Here is a 21,475-nt window from a genome sequence, read left to right on the forward strand (position 1 = left end):
GAAGGGGGAGAGGGTGAGGATCAAAATAAGCCATTGTGGGTTATGAGGCATCACCAAAAGGCTTCTTAAAGCATGAAGGGGAGCACGCCAAAGCAAGCGGGGACTTTGGACATTATGGCACACAGACAATGAGATGGAGCAGCAGCAGCCTCTTCCCATCAGTGACACAGACGCTGGAGAGGGCCAAACCTACCCACTGATCTTTTGAGGCCGTCTCTTTTGGAACTCTATTTCGTCCACTGTCCACACAGCCCCTTTTACGTTTTCTACTCGCACAAAACACTTGTGAAGACTAAGATTATGCCGGACTGCATTCTGCAGTTGGTGTAAAGAAAAAAAAAAAAAAACACAAAGAGAGAAAGAAAAAGGTTGCTATCAGTACAGTACAACATGTCTGCATGGAGAGAAGAAAAAAAATTATTTAATATCAAAGAAGAAATATTTAGACAGGCACTGGATGAAACCTGAATGAAAACAATAAATAAAGCACAGTGTTATTGGCAGTGAATGGCCCTGAAGTTTTAAACAACACATAAATATTTCTCCGTTTCCATGGTAATAGAGTTAGTGACATCCTCTTTTTTTTCTTATCATTCACAAAGCTTTTCTGATCAGTGAGATATTCAGTGAGTAGAAAAGGTTCAGGTCATTTCCCCGTTACAATGAGAGAAAAAAAAGAGCTATTAAAAGTTAAAGCCAGCGTCCAATCCAAATCATTTAGGCATGAAAGCAGACCTGCATATATCATCCCTTTGTTATTGCAGGAGCTCTGCTGAGTGCATGTGTGTATACTGAGTGTGAGTGTGTGTGTGTGCTTGTGTGTGTGTGTGTGTGTGTGTGTGTGGAGAGAGTTGTGGAATCTAGTGGTTGTAACACCAATGTGCCCCTATGGAGGGGCTGTCAGTGAATGTGAGAGCTGATGGAGGACGGAGCGTGGAGCAGGGTGGTGGTACAGTGTGTGTGTGTGTGTGTGTGTGTGTGTGTGAGAGTGAGACAAATCAGCTAAAGCTATGAGGCTTTCAGCACTTCATCAAGTACATTTATATGTATGAAATATTTATTTTTTTGACATTATTTTAACAATGACAATAATGCAACTATGCTGTTTATTTGGTTAATGAAAATTAATATTTCACAAATATTCCCATATAAATGCAGCTGTGAAAACTCAGATTAACGTGCCTACCATGTTGTTTATCATGTCAATATATAAAAAAGTAGAGCAATTGAGCTGCTTTTCATTTTACCTTTATTGCATCAAAATTTATTATTTTAAAGTTTTAGCTCAACCACCTTCTTGAAAACGTCAGTATTGTCATATTTGTACATGTCCAAAAACCTGTAGATATCAGAGTCCTGCATAAAGTTTAATGCCTTGAAACCTGAGCAAATTGGCTTAATTTCTTTAAAAAACATGAGAGGTAGGCAATGAGCCCAATAACCAAAAAATTAGTCGAAATTACAAAAACTGAAATAAAAAGTTACACGATAACTACCTGTAAATTTGCCAAAAAAAACAAAACAAAATAAAGCAAAACAAAAAACTTTGCTTCCTGGACATTTTTTCTTATTTTTTAAATGTATTTTCTATTAATTTTCTCTCTCTCTCTCTCTCTCTCTCTTTTAAATGTCTTTTTTCAAACTTACTTTTACTTCATTTTCTTTCATCTTTTCCTAATTTCTAGCAATATTTGGGTAATTTCTTGCCAAGCTGCTCATTGCCCTTTAAGCCATGTTTTCAAAAGAAAAAGGCATCTGAATGTAGCACGAGAAAACTGATGTTGATCCAGGTTTCAAAGGATTAAAAGCAGGTGTGTTTCTCCTTCTGATCGGGAATATGGGCTTTACTTTTGGGCATGCATTTCTACAGCAGCATTGCAAAGTGTTATCAGATAAGAGGCCGTGTGTCCCAGACAGTAAAAACCCCAATTGAGATGCATATTCCAAATGTGCTATATTCATGCCCAAAAAATGCCATTAAAATCCAAATAATATTGGCATATCCCACATCTTAACCATAAATGGCTAAATTCAGAAAAAGGCCTTATTTGGAATATCTGAACAGAACGTGCTGTTTTTGCATGACCCTCATCCAATTCAGAATACTGTCATTTTTTGAAAAATACTAGAAAATGAGTGTGCTTGTAAACATAGTCACTATCTACTTCATTCAAAGCTGACTTCCTCTGACTTTGGATTGTTTTTTGTTGTTTTTGTTTGTGTTTCTGGAAGACACAGCGTTCCCTTCTGAAGTGAGTGTGAGGGGCTCAGCCAGGAGTCACTGGCAGAGCACCGCTATGTTCAACGCATGCTGCCCACCCCCAGAACATCCCAACACGTTACAGGAAAATGTCATTTTTCTTCTCTCTCTCTTTTTACAAGAATGCACATATTCCTCTCTGTGGTTCCCATTGTTTGTTTAAAGGGTGGTTCATTTGGACAGAATAAGTGGAGTATTGTTATGTGTTTCGGTAAAGGTTCATTTATGCCTGGCTATCATTTAACTCTCCCCAACAGCAGCACGCCTCCCTCTCCTCTGGTTTAAAGAAAGGAAACAGCAGAATTACCTTCCACGTCGCCGCGTTGCGCCTAAAATATGCAAACATTCGTGTGAACCAGTTGTAGATTTCGTTTAGTGTTAGCTGCTTTTCTGGAGATTCGAGGATTGCCTGGATGAGGAACAGTGACAGAAACAAACATTTACAATTTTGTCTCCCTTCACAGGGCGATCAATAATTCACAAGAGGTTTTCAGGTTTTGTGTTTGCTCTGTTGAGGGAAAACAGCACAGAAAGCGGCTGTGTAAAGTGTTTATGGAAGACTTCTGCACTTCTCATTCAGAAAAACGGGAAGATTTGAATATATTTTCTTTTGTGGGTGTAAATGAAGGGCAAGCGAAAACATTTCTCAGGCAGATTACAGGGCGGCAATTATGGCCGCTGCAGATTAATTCCTGAGATCCCAGATTACTGCGGCCCGCCGATAATTGACTGGCCATCTTAAAACAGGTTCATCCCTACTGTTGTGTGAAATGAATTTGGGTAATAATCACAGCCACTGAAATGCTTAATCAAATGCAATTGTCATATGTGGCTGTTTTTTTTTTTTGAATCCCGGACGCATTCTTGCACTCATTTGAAGATGGTTAATCTGCCCCTCTGTCTAAATTGCATTCAAAATTTAACAAGGAAGAAGCAGAGAAATAAGCCGAACAAATGTAGTTTGTAGCTGAGTGCATGTCTTTCTCGCTGTGACTAGGCAGAGTGGAGGATGGTAAATATCTGACACATTAAATAGCACAAGCAGAGTCCTTACCTGTCTTATTAGTGAGGCGTACGTGAACGGCGGTCTAACATCTGCATTCATGTAAAACTCTTTGTTCTGACTGAGATCTGCACACAAGGAACAAATACAAACTTTGTCAGCATGAATAAAAAACACATCAGGTGTCAACTGTGATGTCAGAAATGTCAGTGTCAGGAAACACAAATATTAGCACGATTACATGGCTGTGTGCAAATACATTAGGGCTAGGCAATACATAGATATTATAGCGATATCGTGATATGAGACTAGATATCATCTTTCGAATATTGCAAAGCATTTTTTTCCTGGTTTTAAAGGCTGTATTACAGTGAAGTAGTAGTTTTATTTGTGTTTACTCACAATAGCATCACATTATTAATATTAAGGTATTTGTTAAAAAATATTGCAATATTTTATTTATGTATTTCCTTTTATTATTTACCTGGTGAGCTACCGGGTGCCCCTAATATCGACTTTCTCCATATTGCCCAGTGACATTATACATATACAGTATATAAATGGTTTGTGTGTCATTTATTTAGCAGGGCAGATTTCATGTATGTATTGGTAGATGTGAGTATTCGTGTTCGTCTTGCAGTACCTGGAGAGATGGGCATGTTGTATTTTTCTGAATAGCGCCGTCGCATGGGGCCCACGCTGTGGAGGCTGTTGGCTGTGATGACGGAGTGGGTCTGGGACAGTGGTGTGAGGGGTGCTGTGGGCGTGGTGGGGGTCTGGGGGAGGCTCAGAGGAGGAGAGGCCTCAGGGGCCGATTTGGACAACGTGACGTTGGACACCAAGTTGAGCTGGAAACCAAACAAACAGAGAAACACAGAGAGACAGACAGGAGCTCGGTTAGTCCTCTAATTACCCCTGTGTCTCAGACGCCTCATTGACTATGCATATCTCCTTCTCTAATTGCAGGCGGGCCCTGAGATGTTCCATGAACGTTTGCTATACGTTTGGAAAACAACCCCGGAGCCCCACTCCTCTGCTCCCCACCTCCTCTATTCTTCACGCTTGGCTCTCTGCTCCCTCTCTCTCTTGCTGTCGTGTCAGGTCTGTTCCCAGCTTTCTGTTTCACCGCCTTTGTTTAATCTTTTGTCCTTCTTGTCCTGTTTGGACCACACCCCCTCCCATCCACCACATCCACCCTCTGTGGGTCCGAGGCATGGTAACCAGTGAGGGTTGAGTGGTAGAAGGGAAGATGGGCGGCCAGAGCAGCTCTGAAAAATGACAGTGTGATTCTCACCTACCGCTGAGCAGCCCCGCTAATAAGGCAGCCAGAGGAAGAAGCCAATCTGGGCTAATTACAAGCTGAAATTGTATTGTGAGGACTCTAATTAGGAGCTGCTTATGGAGGTGATCTGATGATTAACTACTGTATCTGACTGACCTCCATCATCAGGGCCACGATGGCCGCGCTAAAGACGGCCTGGCAGTATTTGCATGCACAGCCTTACGTGGAGAATATTTGCAAGTGTGGATGGGTTGGGCGTGCTGAGGAGAAGGAGGGATTTAAGTAATAATGGCTACAAGGTAAACTAATTATGGCAAGTGCTCCAAAGGTATAGCATGGCTTCCAGCAGCTGTGGCGGCTCGGAGCCAAGCGCCAAGCCTCCGCACTGGAGCAGCAGTCAAGTGGAAAATTCTAGCCTGACCCCCCGCTCCAGCTATTAATTGGCAGGAAAACTAATGACACATATACATATTCCCACAAAATTGTTCTAATTGCTAATTTGCCGAAGGAGGCCAGTATCCAAATTAAACATGACTTCAGACTGTGAGAAAAAGAAAGCGGAGAGAGAAAGACAGAGAAAAGGAGGGCTGGAGAAAGGGAGGCAGTGTCGGTAGGACACATCTCATCAGTGACATCATTTGTTGATTACGAGGGAGCAGAGGTCTGATTTCTGATGATAACGTCATGGAGGAGATGGGAGGGTGTGAGGACAGACAGGTGAAAGTGAACATACATCTGACTGTACACAGCAGCATAGATCCTGTACAATTATTTTACAGTCTATTATCACTTCTTTGGCATAATAAAGACATATATCCAAGACTGGCTCCCCACAAATCAGTGTGATACTGTCACACACACTATATATATTATATATATATATATATATATATATAAAAATTATTATTCATTTTAACATGATAAGTCACCATAATGTCATTCATCCTTATGCTGATGATACACAACTATATATATCTCTGTTTTGCCTGACAACCCTACTTCTTTAAAAGCTCTTTTTTAAAGCAAATGAGCACAAAACTTCTAACTTCTACTTGTATGTCAAAAAGCCGAAAGGCAGACTATAGTCAGTGTCTGCTAGCCTGTCCAAACAAATTAAAGCTCATGTTACAAATCTGAGAGCAATTTTTAGACTCATCCTAATTTTATCAGCCACTTTAATGAGGTTACGCAAACATCAATTTTTTATCTGAGGAATATTGCCAAAATTGGACTACTTTTAACTCAGAACGATGCTGAAAGGATGATATATGCTTTAATTACAAGGAGCTGGGATTACTGCAGCTCTCTTTTTACTGGTCTTCCCAAAAAGTCTTTCAGAAAATCTGCAGTTATTTCTGAATGGTGCAGCCAGAATTCCAACTGATATAAAAAAAAACACATAATCCTTCAACTCCCAGAAGCATTGACAACATGTTTCTTTCAGAACTGATTTTAAAGTATTTTTATTAATCTACAAAGCCTTACATAAACTGGAAGCTACATACACCAGTAAGTGCCTTTAATTTTAAGTCCAAAACAAGAACTCTGAGATCTACTACTCCCGTTCTTTTTGTTTTTTTAGAAGTTCCTGAAGTATCCCACAAGAAATGTGGGGAGGCCACTTTCTGTTTTTAAGGCCCCAAACTGGAGAACTTCCTCCTCGTAGGTCTTAGAGTAGCAAATCATTTTTTTAAAGACATATCTTTAAAATTTGGCTTTTCATTTAAGTTAACTCTTACTGGTATCATAGTTGAAATTTTGCTGTATGGTTCAGATCTTATTTTTTTAGCACTTTGGACTGCATCTTTGCATGGAGTGTGCTCTATAAATAAAGTTATTATTTTTAATGTTTTACCAAAAAAAATTAGACCTCACTGAATTACTAAAATGAGTGACATTTTTGTTTCCTTGTGCTCCCACTTAAACAGACGTGTCCAAGTCCTCACAATGTCTATTTATGTTTTGGAGGCTGAACTATGGCTTTCTGGCAGAGTCTGCCCAAATAATTTGGATTACTGCTGGGATGCACAAATGTAGTCTGCATCCTCACCAACAGTAGCACAAGACGTGTTATTCTAAATCACGAACTAAATAAATCACACTCGAGTTCGCGTGTTTCTGACACAATGCTATCAATAGAACGGGGCTGCGGTGTTGACTTCTCTTCCTGTGGATTAGCAGGCTTTGTTTCATGTTTCATCCATATTCCCTGGCCATAAACACAGAGAGGCTTCAACAATAGGCCAGACAGGCTGGTAATAGCCTTGCCTTTGTTTGCCTCACCATTTGGGCTCACTCCAGTGCCTAGACAAAATGAGACTTCAGACTGAAATTAATTAAATGGTAATTGGTGATCTAATTATACTGGCTTTGACTCGGCAAGCTGCTAAAGAAAATAAACAAAAAGTCCCTCCTTAATTATGTATGGCGTAAAAGGTCAGATTTCTGACAAGAATGCTTAGTGACACCAAGTGCAGACACCCACCCACACACACACGCGTGGAGGCAAATACAAACACACGCATACACACACACACACACACACACACACACAGAAACATGCATCGCTAATGTGGCACATTTTGTTTTGATCTTCCCCCGCTCCCATCCACCTCAGAGGAACAAAATGAATCCTATTCATTTGACGTCGTGCATACACAGTATCACTTTGTTTGTCTTTAATTACAACTAAATGTAAACCAGCTACTTTGCTATGACAGTTGGCTACTTATACACGCCTTTATTAAATGCAACAGCACAGAACGGCAGAACAGGCAATTACTGGAAGAACACAACTGTTTTCTTCACAGTGTCAGCTCTGAGAGTCCGTTGATTCTGCATCTGCTCAAAGGAGGTCCACCTCTGACGCTGCAATCTCACTAAAGCCTCAGCGGTGCCATGGGGCCCTGACCTGTGTAAGTCCACCACTCGCCCAGCCAAAGCCAAACGTATTTATCATTGCATTTCACAGCAGCTCGCAGCAGGAAAAGTGGCGCTGCAAAAATGGGAGTCTATTTATTTGAATAAAAATCCCAGCTTGCCCCCTTGAGTGTTGCTGCTGAGCTCTGACACAGCCATACTCACAGGCCCCGGGGAGAGACGAGAGGTAGTGAACTCAAGATGCTATCTGCCGCTCCTACCACTTTTCATACACAAATGTCCCCGTGTCAGAGCTCTCGTTTTGCACTCCAATCTACACGATCAGCATGTGTGACACATGCGGCTTTAACAGACAGCCTTTTGTCGTTCCACATCTCCGGGCGCTTTATGCTGCCGTGTCAATAGCTGCCACCTCTCAGACTGTAAATAAATGTTCCAAGCTGCGCTGAGAGACAAGACTCCTGCATGTATATATTGTGCATCTGTGTATGTGATTTCGGATTCACGCCCTGCAGTAAAATGATCTGTGAATGAACTGTCACGCAGACTGAAATATGGTGCTGTGAGGCCCCTTCTTAAACATGACAAAACAGTGCAGACACTTAAATGCCATATGTTAAGCCCTTGCCCCTATAGGATAGGGATTAAGCAGTAGGCTTTATGGCGTGGCATATATTAAGAGTGATAAGCATGATGTCTGGAATCTGTCAGGGAGATAATAAATTGATCTGCTTGTACATTTGTCCAAGATTTTCAGTTGTTTGTATGCAAAAATAAGATGTTTTTGTTTCTTCTCTTATTTTTCACGATTGTACTTTTTTTTTTTTACACAGGAATTTGGAAGTCATTTTTGTACTTGTTTGTGTTTTGCTGGTTTCACACCTTTTTCTGGGAGTTGAAGTTGGGGTTGAATGTTTATGCATTGTATGCAATTGTATTTTCTTCTGTCTGTTGTCTTTCAATGTAAAGCACTTTATGTGTCATGAAATGTGCAGAATAAATAAAATTGCCATTGTTCACTCTTCCATGTGAGGTTCAATTTGATGCAAAACACAACTTCAACAACATTTAAATTCCATCTGGAACTTCATCTAATGTGGAAAAAATGTTTTTGAGATGTTTATGCACAAACACTCTTAATTTAAAATTCTTTTTTTATACCGAATGTCTACCTAAATAAATCACGTTAGCCCAAGATGAGCCTATCCTGAATATTTCAGCCCTGAATTTGTTTCTCAGGGAAGCATTTGTGATCATAGAAAATCAGTATGAAATTCTCATTCAGCAGGTGCATAGAATGTTTCTTTCAACATCAGTACGTGAATCTTATATCCGTTACTGGACATGTTACTTTTAAAGTGTAATCGGGTTCAAATTAGCAGTTGCACAGCTAAAACATTAATAAGTAATGTAACTATTTTAATTACTGTAAGTGATTACATTTGATTGTTTTCCAGCACATGTTTAAAACTGGCCAATAAAGGTAAAATAAAATGTTATTCCCAAAGAAGGTATTCCTGCACTACTAAAAGATGCAAAGCAATAGAATGAATGTTTTATTCTGTATGTAAAATATTTACCAAAAAGGATATCTCCAGATGTAACTCCTATGTGACCATGTCACCATCAGTTTGATTAGTGAAGTATTAAATTCTTTTCTCAGTATCTGTAACTGATCATAATTACATTTATTTTTAATTTAATCACATGTTACTAGTTGCTCCCCAAGACTGCTTCTATCTACATAGCTATCAATTAATAATATCTTATTTTCAGCCCCTTCTTAAAATATTACAATTTTAATGTATTGCTTTAACAATGTAGTACTCTTTAATTTTAACAGTCTATTTTCCTCTTTTTACTACATGCATTGGCATGGATTTGTTGTTGGTATTTTAATAAATGTTTCTTATATGTTATGTTACCAGACAGGAAAGCACTGAAAATAAATGTTATATTTAATCTTTACTATTAAATATAATGTCTTGTATTATTGCTTTACTCCTGTTTTCCTGTGCTTTCTCATCTTTCCTGTCTGCCCAAACAGCCAGTGCTGCTGCTGAGGCTGTTACAGTGTGTGCATTCAGTTCATCACCAGACACCAAATTGAATCTCGGATGTCAGCAGATGTGGTCCAAACAATATTTACTGCCTCCCTCAAGAGAACAGCTGTTTTTATTTAGCAGATAAATAAGAAGATGGAGGAAGGGATTAATGAATACATGTGTGCCAATTAAGACAAACAAAAGGATGGGGGAGGGACGACAGAGAGAGAGAGAGAGAGGGAGGGAGAGGGAGAGGGAGAGTGGGACGTATGACAGGGTTGCTGCTCACCGGCTGTGGGGTGGCTTTGGGCTCCGTGGACTTGACATGAAGGTGCGTCATCATGGCTTGCAGACGCTCTTTGTCTTTCGCTAGCTGTGATAAGGAAAGAGCACACATTACATTTTTTATGAACAAAAAAAGAAAACCTCTACTTTTTACTAATTCCATACATCCCTTTGTACTGAGGGCATCTTTTTGAACAAATTGAACTATTTTTTCTATCTTTTGCAGCTGTCTAATTATTTGTTTAAAAATGCTTTTTAGAAACTGTCAACAGTCCTGCACTTCAGGACAATCTAAGTACTGTCTCTAATCCAAGGTTAAAATATACTATGTCTCATCGCCAGTAACAGGCCCGGGCCCCTTTCTACCTGTCTGAAACTCAGCGCTGTCTTAGCTGCCAGCTTAAATTATGGTGATAGGCTGCATGCAAAGGAAGTCTGTGTCTGATAAACCTTTCGCTCCGTCCCTCTGGATAATACACCACCGGAGCGGAAATAACAGGACGCTGGTGTGGTGTAATGTTGGAGCAGCTCTCTTTGTTTAAGGTTAACATCCAGCAAACCACAACTGTTTTACACTCATTATCAGACATTTTTTGGGGCGTGTTATGTGGCTAAGATGTGAACCACAAGTGCTGCATAAAATCTGGAACACATCAAAATGGATCTGGATTTACTTTGTAGCATCAGATAATTAATAAATATACCCTTACATGCGGTGGTTGGTTTTTATCTCTCCCTGTTATACTAATAAATAAGCTCATGTTTGCCATATAAGCCACCATCACGTGACACATTGGCCATTATAATACCCCCCCATGGAACGTCAGGCTTTTCTCATAAAGTACATTCTTAATGTACACATGCAGAAAAAGACAACCAGGAAACAGTATTAAAACCACTGATTCTCAAATGTTCTGCACTTTTAAGTCACTCAACACTGCACTGTTATCCACACTATGCTGCCCAGTCACTCCACCAAGTGTTTTATTGTTGGTGCCAAACAGTTAAAAGCCATAAATAACTTTAAAACCCAGTAAAATTCAAAATGTAATTATCTTCTCTACTTAGCCTCGGGGCCATTCATATATCTTTTCGCTGGCTGTCATGCATACATAACACATTTTTAATGACTGGTTACTTGCAAAAATGTTACAAAATTATTCCCCTCTGCTGCCTTTTCCCTCTCCGCGAAGTGACCCCGTCCGCGGCTGAGGACGCCGAGGAGTCAGACGTCAGGAGAAGAAGACACATAAATATTTGGTTCCAAAACAAACGGAGAGACAATACCTGCAGCTCCAGCTGTTGTACGACCTGCATTTGCACCCGACACTGGGCTGTGCTCCTGTCATCCAGGGCGTGCTCATTGTTGAGATGCCTGCAAAAACAAAACGGGAAAAGAGCTTTTGACTTTTCTGCAGAATTTTCCAAACAAAAGAAGTACAATGCACGGAGAACATGTTTTAGGTAAATATCAGAGAGCTGCAACATATCTGCAGAACAAGAAGGAAAAACGCGTTTAACATACAAGAATGACACTAAATATTTCATGGCAGTCATGTCTCCTCCGACTACAGCTAACAGATAAGAGGGATGATTGAAGAATTTCAGGTTCCTTTGCTACATTATGAACCACTGCCCTCATGCCAGTTTTTCCCCCTCCCTGCTCTCCTTGTTGCCATTTTCAGATGTGTTTTCTGTTAATTATGCTGCTGTAATTAAGAGAATTTCGAATAAAGCCGGAGCAAATGCAGAGGACAACAGGACGAAGAGATGGGATCTGTCACAAACTTGAATTATGGATATAATTATGCATGATTATTTTACACAGGAAAGATGTTCTCTTTTCCTATAACTAATCTAAATAAGTAGCTCGCTGGGTAGCAGACAGGGGTTTTTTTTTCGTTTTTTTTTCTGTGATTTATATAAAATGGTGGAGATAAGGTTCACGAGTGAAGGAAATATGATTGGAGGAATTTTATCAGCCACCGCATGAATTACTGTTTGAAAATGCTTATGCAGGGGCATTTCATTAATCATTTAATCATAATCCGAGCAGGATGTTTGAACTGATTTCACAAATACCCTTTCATTTCACTACTTCATTATGCTCGCTAATGGATCCAATATATTATATATATCATAAATTATATCACATCTTCGGTGACCATGTAGGTCACTGTCACCAAGCATGTCTGTGTGTGCGCGGTGGTGCCGGCAGATGAGAGGAGAGAGGAGAAGGTGCACCCCGCCTTTTCAAAAATGCACCCTTTTCCCTGTCATTTACTGCAAATCAAAAATAGCCAGAGTCAACCTGTGAAGGCAGCGCTGGCGTGATGATGGCCCAATAAATTTGAGGCCATTGCTTTATGTACAGACAACACATTTGTGCATTAGACGCTCAGAAAACAGACACGTGAGGGGAGAGGAGAATTGATAGTGCTCTGCTCGAAATGTGAAGGTTTCTGTTCAGCTGCCGTATTTTCAACCTTGAAGTGAATGATTTAAATCTTTATGGGAAATGTGGACCCCCTTCAGGTCCTCCTATTGTGTTTTTGATCATACATTTTTCAAAATGACTGTGATATACATTCAGCACTTGAAGTTAATTATTATGGAAAAAAAAAATTAAAAAGGCATACTTAAAAGGAAGCGTGGGTAATAACCCCCTCTGCTGAAATCAATTCAGACTTCTTCTGGGCTTTTCCATTTGTTTGAGTCAAATAAATGCCCATTTAATTAAGTAGGTCGGAAAATGAAACTGGTAAACATTTCAGGACATCTTACTAAATTTCAAAGAAGGAAAATAATAGGTAAAGACGTTTCAGCTTCAATTTAACCGGCACAGAGTGAATTTTCAATGAAGGGTGGCCTACGTGAGCAGCTTTGGAATTTCTCTGCTCATAGGAGACATGTGCCCTGCTTCTTTTCATCCTTTGTTACATTCCACTTTATTTCTTCTAATGACATGGAGAGTCACAGTGCATAATTAATAGGAAATGAAATATTCAAATGGCCCTAATGCAGCCTTGAGAGGAGTGTCTGGACATGGGGAGCAGGGGATACGGGGGGGAATTGACGTCGGGAGAGGCTATGAACGTTGGCATGTGTCACTTTCTGGACTTCAAATGAAGCCACTTTTAAAAGCTCTCTGGCAGGATGACAGTCCCTAATGTAAATTGCCACAATAAAACAAGTTAAATAGACATTCCTGTAACAGTGGGCTTTTTACATATCAGTTAGTTTGCCTCTTTCTTTACGATTTCTAATTATATAGACTGGACCGAGCGCTTAAGGCTGTCTCTGAGGAAGGTTTATCTTCTTTACTGAAGGCTGGGATTTGAAATTAAATGCACAGATCTTAATTTAAAATGCTTTACAGATTATTTCTAATTGTCAGAATTGTTAATTTTATGGTTACACTTTTCCTGCGGGATTTTCTTTTATTTTTAAATTTAATGTTTGGCTTATTTGTGTTTTTTTTTTTTTTTTTTACATGCGGTGGTACAAAACAAATTCCTACATTGTTTCGAGGTGTGAGACAGACAAGACAGTGCAGCACTAGAGGGCACTGCAGTGTTTCCCTGGCTCTGACCTCTGACTGGACACTGAAGAGACGGGTCTTGACCCTCATAAAAACACCAGGCTCTGCTCCGAGTCTGCCTCCGCCCCTCCTGTGTGCTGAACCCCCCAAAAAACAGGAACAGGGATTTGGTGCTTTTGTATTTATCAGGATAGTGCGTGTAGGTATGTAATGTTTTCTTTAAAAGATAGAATAAATACACACGCAGTTTAAAACAACATTTCAGTCCCGTGTTAGTTGTTGCTGTTGGCATGCCGAGCAGAAATCTGGTTGACGTTAGAGTCCTCCTCACCTTTCTTTCTCTCTGGTACACTGTGTTCTGCTGACTACACACACATGCACGCACGCACACACGCATGCACGCACACACACACACACACACACACACACACACACACACACACACACACACACACACACACACACACACACACACACACACACACACACACACACACACACACACACACACACACACATACACCTATCCTCACTAAGATTTTCTCCCAACCTTTGGAGACTTTTCTAAGAGCATTATAAAGCCTGTTTTTTGATTTTTTGATTGTTTTGTTTTCGGTGGGCCTGCAGTATCAGTTGCTGGGTTTCATGTGGAAGTGCTTAAGGGTTTGAGAGTTAACACCTTGGTGAGCTGCTCGCACTCTCGCCTGCTGTTAAACAAAGGCGGCTTTGTGGAGACTCTCCCCAAATGTTTTCTTAACATGTTCCAAGCAGTTTGAGCAGGCAACTAAAGTAAACAAGATGTTGCCATGATAAAAACACTTGTAAAAACAAGAGCAGAGTGCACTTAGAGACTTTTTAAGGCAGAGCTCTACCGGGCGCCCTGAATTTAATTCCCCTCTCTTCTATAAACAAAGACTGAGGCAATGTCAGAATACAATAAATAGTGATGGATTTAAGAGGGCACTCCCAACGCTGAAATATGCGTCTGTGTGTGTAATGCGTGCATGTGTCACAGGGTGTTTATTAAATTAAAATCAAAATACATAACTGCCTCCTATTTTTTTGCATCTCGTGCATAAACTTTAGCACCATAAAATCTGCCGGAATAAGCCTTTCTAACTTAAAGTGGATTTGAGCAAACGATCAAAAAAGCAAAAGAGGATTCAAAAATGTTGACTGTGAGGCGTCCCTCCGCACTACCTTTCTCTCCTTCTGTGAGGAAACCGTGTGTTCGCTGAGTGCTTGTTTTAGGATAATGGAATTGTGTCATATCTTGTTTAAAGTGCGACTAATCCGGGGTGACAGTGAGCCATTGATCTGCTGCCACAATGCAGATGTTTTCATCCCCTCCGTAACCATGGCGCTGTTATGTGTTGGATTACCTAGAGCGCGCTGCACACAGGGTTGATTAGTAAACCAGCGGCTGTGACTCAGACAGAGGAACATGGTGCAAAACAAAGGCCTGTGTCAGACTGCACAGGGTCAGACTGAGGGGTGGGAGATATGGCCAAAATCTTCGATCACAGTATATGTAATTTCATATCAAAGTAACGGTACATATCCTCTTTTGGAACTTCCAAGCAAACGAAAAAAACACCAGTAATCCCTCTCAATCATCACTAGTGACACACTTGAAGTGAACAGTCTTGTATTCATCTGCAAAGACTCTATTCTCTGCCTGTATGTTTGTTATTTTATTCATATTTTCTGTGTATGGGATGTTTATGGGCTTGTCCCCACACAGTGCTCAGGTGAGGTCAGGGCTTTAGGGACCAAGTGCCAGACCATAAGCAGCAGGCATTAAAGAGACACAGTGCCGAAAAACACAAATATAGCAAGGTGAAACGCCAAAAGAGAGTGGACGTGAGGGTTAGCTCTTAATTTCACTTTTGATTGAAATTGTCTTAACAAACTTTAAGTGACAATTCCTGCATAGTATCACTTTAAAAACAAAACACTTAGAATAAAATTCTTTCAAAATGGAAGCTTGAAGGTTCCTGAGAACAATGATTTATTAATGAAGATTAATTAATGAGAGTGTTACATGTTCTGTATTTAGAACTTCACTCTCCTCCTCCAAGTCTGCCCAAATCAATGTCAATCAATGTCATGACATTGTGATATCATGGAAGAATCACATGAGAATCACATGAGAATTCAGCTCTGATTTGCTGCATACACACACAATAGTACCCATGGTAGAAACAACATTACTAAATCTCTACTGGTGGAGACATTTTTACCACCACACAGAATGCACCGTCACATCCTGCAACCCTAGTCAATCCTGTTATACCCCTTTTCCACCAAAATTAGCGTGTGTAAACACTGGAAAACCAGCTAAATATAGGCGATAGACTACTGCCAGTAGACCAGAGCAGTGAGCACGGCTCCACTGCAGACTAGCATGCCTATCTGTGTGTGGGCTTTTTTTTTAGTGTGTGTCATGTTTGACTCCATGGCCGGCTGGAAAACAGATTAGTAAACAGTAGAAAGCAGCATGGAGGCCAATGAAAACGTTTACACAAGTTACTTATTTTTTATATCTCTTGCTTATTCAGTCTCTCCTTCAAATTCAGTGCAAACTAATTTGAATCAATGTTAAAGCGCCGATTGGTTGGAGACGGACAGTATTTTGTGGTACTGCATCATTGCATCCATAAGAAAAGGTGCTAAAATAAGCACCTTCACCTTGGTGTTGTATTTCCATCGCTCCCAATCAAAGCCAGAGCTGATAAATACTCATGACTAGTGCAGAGTCATTGTACTTGAGTGTAAATGCCGATTGTAACTTTACATTAAAAAAGCCGGATGTTAGCAGGTGTTAGTGGGTTTTTGTGCAATAGGAAAAAGGCTTTACACTGTTGACACTGCATGTTACAAAAATGCTACAAAGTAGATCATCCTGGCTTAGATGGAGCTCTTAAAAGGTCTAGTGATTGTAGCAAACTGAAACTTCTCCCAGTTGCCAAACCTATAGGAGAACTATGGTGGCACAAAAATGGTCCTAGCCAAATTTTGGTTTGTCCATTCTGGGCTACTGTAGAAACAACAGCAGACTCCCCAGAGCCCTGTATATACAGCAGATATAAATGGCTCATTCCAAGTTAACGGAAACACAACGATTCTTAGTTTCAGGTGATTATAAACTAATGAAAACATAGTTGTGAATATTATATTCCACTTCTGCTATAGATGCCCCTAAATCCTACTGGACATTTAGGTACAATATAAATGATTGATTTTAACATAGTGCTGAAGTATAAGCCTTCAATAAAATAAACACAAGTCAAAGAAGTACAGCCTGAGAAAATAGAAAGAAAGACAAATAACGCACATGCGCACGCGCACGCGCACACACACACACGCACACCAATCCCCCTGTCCAGTGACAAGGGCAAACATGCAGAGCGCCCTAAGTGTGGGCTGCCACAGATAAACATCCTACCGTTGTTTGTTTGGGAAAAACGGCCCCCGTCACCATGGGAACTGCACTTATCACAGGAATTAGAGGCCCATGCCGTTCTCTGAAGGAGACCCCGCCACCTTGTTGAGAGAGAGGGCCAACCCAGGCACCCGCACTCAAGAATAACAACCGGCTACACCTGTAGTGCCTCTGAGTCGCCGGGGGTCACGAAACGTGTAATCGACCCAACACGAGGACAAACAAACTGTGATGGAAACGCACCCCCGACTATGACTTTTACTTACTTGAGGAATGAATGGAAATCGTCGAAGACCGCCTCACATCCAGGCCACTTGCAGACGCCGTGGCCGTAGAGGGGGTGACTGTGGGGGGAATGCTCTTCTAGCGTGGATCTGAAGGAGAAAATTCACAGAAAGAGACAGCTATTAATAAAAAAAAGTTTCCTAGAGAAACACATTACAGAGGAAGAGTTCTCCTTTTAATCTGCTGCCTGGTCAGCACCTCCTTGTGTGTACTATATATGGTTTCCACATGAAAACCTTGACTTGAGCTTGATCTGTGAACCTGTGTGTGTGTGTGTGTGTGTGTGTGTGTGTGTGTGTGTGTGTGTGTGTGTGTGTGTGTGTATGTGTGTGTGTGTATGTGTGTGTGTGTGTGTTGAATCAGTGTACCTGTGTGATCTCTGCTTGCTCTTCTCTTAAAAGTGGGGACTCATGTTGCGAAAGTGCAGGCAAATCAATATGTAATTATTTAGTATCACTGAGCCATGTTGCAATTCACTTTGATCAGGACTGCTAGGGGGGCTCCCTCAGCCGCCGCCTGCTGCATCATGTCCCTGAGCCCACCTGGCGGAGCGTGCGCCACAAAACCGCCTAAAAGCACTTTCACACAAACTGTAAACATCCCCACCGCCTGGTATCAATTTATCTACTGACCAATCCGTGTCACCAGGGGGCTGACAAGCATCTATGGGGGAGGCTTCGTACAATCAGTCTAAATAGCAGGGAACGTCCCCGGAAAAACAAACTTTACAACATCTTCCATATGGCGAGAGGTGTGGAACCACGGCTAACCACAATCGGTGCTCAGAGAGTGAGAGAGAGCTGCCTGTGTGGAGGCAGTGTCTGCTAAGAGAGCAAGACAGGCAGCCATATGGACACGAGCACTATACAAGACACACAACTTTCAGCTACAAGAGCCTGGGGGACTGGCCTATATCGCTACCACCTGTGCTTCTGGTGAGCACAACGCTACTGCTGCCTCTTCTCCAAGTCTGAGCTGCGCTCTCGGAGACAACGGGCCAGAGAGGGAGATTCATTACACTTGTGTCGCCATGTGGGAATAACCACTAAAATCTCATTCATATACATGTATTCAATAAGAGATAATGTCTAATGCTGCTACTTCAGGGGGCGTCTTTAAGGAGAGAGATGGAAAATAAATACTGGGAACATCTTGTGTCGCTGCGCCAATCATCCATCTGCTCTGATTTAAAAAATGGATGTAAAAATGAATTAGTCAAAAAGAAAGTAATCTAACCGCCAACTTCTCGGGATTTAACATGTTCAGATTAAAATCTCATTTGTATCAGTGTTAGAAAAGATGTACCTCAAGTAGGAAATTTTAAAGGTCGTCACAGGTTCCCTTGTGTTATAATTACTTGCTTAAGAGTTCACATTGTTCATAACATGTGATAATTGCATTGCAATTAGGAAGCAGTCAAGCATTCATGAATGTGGTTAGCAGCTCTTTTTTTTTTCCTCCCAAAGTCAGATATTTTTTTTAATTCAATTATGAATTATGCATTCACATTAAGACCTCTGTTTTGATACAGCTAATAAATAGATGGCGGAAGACCTACTATAATGAGTTTTTAACAAGGAAATGTGTGGACTGGCGAAGGTAACGCTTTGGTTTTTAATTTAAAGAGATCCTTTTTTAATTCTTTTGCGAGCAGGGCTTGTTGGTTAATTCTGTATTAATAAGAAATTGAAATGTGGAGTGCGCTGGGAATCAATGAGCACAAAGCGCTGCGAGGGGCTGGCGGCAGAAGAGCCCTTTTAAATGGTGGATGGCTAAACAGTAGTAAATGACAGAATTTACAGCAAATGAGCTACATTAGTGTAATAGGAGAAGAGTGTGGGATTCGTGGGTTTTTCTCCCATTTGAGAACATGTTGAAGAGAGGGGAAGGAGAAAAAAAAGAAAGAAAGTGCTCCAACGCTTGTGCTGAAATGCTTCCCTGTGTTGCGTTATATTTGACTCTCACCCACGACAGGTCTGTCAGGATGTTATTATTGTCAGGCAGCCCCTGGGGGGGAGAACACTCTAATGATCTTGTAACAGCGATGAGGGGAAACCGTGTCATCAGCGTCCTTTAGAAAAACATTAAAGCGCCTATAGACGCAGACAGAAAGGTGTTGCTTATGTGGAGACGACAGCTGCTGGCCAGTTGTTTTCTTTTGATGAGACGCTCTGGGCCATAAACAAGTCATGATCTATGGCATTGTGTGCTGATGGACTCAATCTATCAGCGAAAGAACGGAAGATGGATGTCCGGCACGCTGGGTCAGAGTCTGGACACAATGTGTGTGAAGCCAGTCACAACACCCATGCTATTAATGTTAGCCTACTCCCTCGCTTCCCTCCTCCCTCCTTTTTAACTCTCTACACTCGATCCTTTCCTTCTCTGCCACTGCACGGTTCACCCTAAATGATTTAATTATGAGTTTTTTTAAGACAAATGAAAGGCAAGAAAGATGGGAGTGCTGTGCCAAATCTGATTATTTATCTCCTTAACAGATTGCTGTGTTACAGTCCCCGAGCTGTGGTTACTGATGGTTGTTGGGAAGTAAAGTGGGCCAGGCGCTTTGTGAGGACGCCCCCTCCTCTCTTTTACAAAGCTGATGCAGCACTGTATGGGGAATTTGTGTCAGATACAGATCAGCCACATTTCATTTAAATAAGCAAATCATTGAATAAAGATGACCTGGCTCACAGGGGTATATCTCTATCTGTGCATCACAGTTGGAGAACAGCAGCTGACAGATTGAGTGACTCAGGCTCCTGGTCGTATCGGGGAGGGGGGGGTGTTGTTCAGACAAACAGAAATCCCAGCCTTTGCTGCCGGAGTGTTCTCAGAGACAAGTAAAAGCAGGAACACGTGCCTCGTCTTCGGTTTGTGTCAAGCCCGGCAGTGATTGAATTTCTCCTCCTTCCTTTAAGACGGAAGTGCAAAGCCGGTGAGTGATTCCTGTGGATGCACTTAAGGTTTTAGTTGCAGGCGTCGTTGTGCCTGGGCAGATTTTATATGACACATGAAACTAACTACATGGTACTTAGGGCCTGCTGTAAACCAATCTGAAGCCAGTCGGGAAAACAGGCCCATCAGCAGAGAGGCTTGTTTCTGTTGCATGACAAAAGGACTCGCGAAACCGCATCAATTAAAAGTTCATTAAGTTCAGCGCTGGGAGGATGAGTGGATGCTCTCTATTTACGCCTGGGCCGGCCCAGCCCATTATCTTCAACCTGATTATTCAAATCCCTGGATTATAACACAGACGTTTTCTCAGAGCCTTACTTAGAATAACCATACTTAATAATATTTCTTTTTTTTTCTTTCCATGGAGTCTGATTGAGTCTGCATCATCAAAAGGCGCAGAGAAGAACAATGCTCTTGATAGTTGTGCGATTTAAGTGTCTCAAAATTAAGAAAGGATTATTGCTCGTGTGAATCTGAATTCGGCATTTAATAAGCAGTGTTTTGTGTTCACTTTGTATCAGTCGAAGTAATTGCACGTTTGAAAGTCTCCATACGTAATCCACGACTTCCTCCCAGCAGATGGGGCTGGATGAGACTCACCTGCTTGGGTTTTTTTTTTTTTTCTGACAGATCTAAGATACTGCGAGAATATTCAGACTGAGGCTGCCGTCTTCACTTAAGCTCGTGTTAAACTGCTGTTGACATCTTCTTTAATCTCTGACAGTCAGCGCGAGGCAGAGGGGGCTGCCAGCTCTTGCGTTATGTCTTCTCCGATGTTTCATGGAGCACCTCAGCTGAGGCTGGTTCTTGCCTTTTTCCCTGCCACCGGTGCTCACCTTGTTTGCTCGCTCGCGACAATGTGTGATGGAGTGAGCGAATCAATATCCTCCCCCTGCGATTTGTCTTCAACTACACACAAACCAGACACTCAGGATGAAGGACTGGAAGCCTGTGGATACTGTCAAATGTGGGAGCAACTAACGCCCTTTTCTCATTTTATTTTTATTCCAGTGTCTGCGCTGGGAGATAACTTTGAAACAGGAAAGAGGATAAGTGTGCGCAGGTAATATGTCTAAAAAAACCACTGCTTGAAAAGAAATAGCCGTGTATCTCTCCCTTAGTGAATCATAGCTCTCAGAGTCACTCAGATCCTCTCTACCCCCCCGCCAGCAGCCCCTCTTCACCTCCAAAGGCCCGCTGGTTTACTGTGCTAAACATGTTTTCATCGGCATTGCTTTCATAACGACACGTAGGGTTTTGATCACTGAAACACAAGTCAGATGTTTTGCAGTGAGCTCACGGTGCCTGGAGGCTCCTCACTAGCAGTTCAAAGATCAGCCTTTGGTGCAAGAAAACAAGCAAATGTGTAAGATGCCAAATTAATTCCTTCCTTAAAGACACACACACAGACGCAGACACACACACACACACACACACACACACACACACACACACACACACACACACACACACACACACACACACACACAC

The 21,475-nt window shown here is 41.4% G+C and overlaps 1 protein-coding gene across 14 annotated transcripts in view; it reads right to left on the reverse strand.

The window, feature by feature from the left end:
- foxp1b (forkhead box P1b) overlaps positions 1–21,475 on the reverse strand; it is a 206,456-nt gene that overhangs the window by 8,465 nt on the left and 176,516 nt on the right. For 11 of the 14 annotated variants that reach the window (XR_015777714.1, XM_088083576.1, XM_088083551.1 and 8 more), the window contains 6 exons: positions 17,008–17,115; positions 11,043–11,130; positions 9,760–9,843; positions 3,907–4,111; positions 3,315–3,391; positions 2,568–2,669 (listed from right to left, as the gene is read on the reverse strand). Coding sequence is in view for 13 of the 14 variants with exons in the window: in XM_088083576.1 (XP_087939702.1) it covers positions 2,568–2,669; positions 3,315–3,391; positions 3,907–4,111; positions 9,760–9,843; positions 11,043–11,130; positions 17,008–17,115 (664 nt within the window). In the remaining variant the exon portion in view is untranslated. Of the gene's footprint in view, positions 1–193; positions 316–2,567; positions 2,670–3,314; positions 3,392–3,906; positions 4,112–9,759; positions 9,844–11,042; positions 11,131–17,007; positions 17,116–21,475 lie in introns of all 14 variants that reach the window. The other 3 variants (XM_042499118.2, XM_042499110.2, XM_042499102.2) reach the window with 1 other exon arrangement.

This window comes from Plectropomus leopardus, chromosome 2 (assembly GCF_026936395.1).
Source record: "Plectropomus leopardus strain MGB_pleo_1.0 chromosome 2, ASM2693639v1, whole genome shotgun sequence".
NCBI classification, from domain to species: Eukaryota; Metazoa; Chordata; class Actinopteri; order Perciformes; family Serranidae; genus Plectropomus; species Plectropomus leopardus.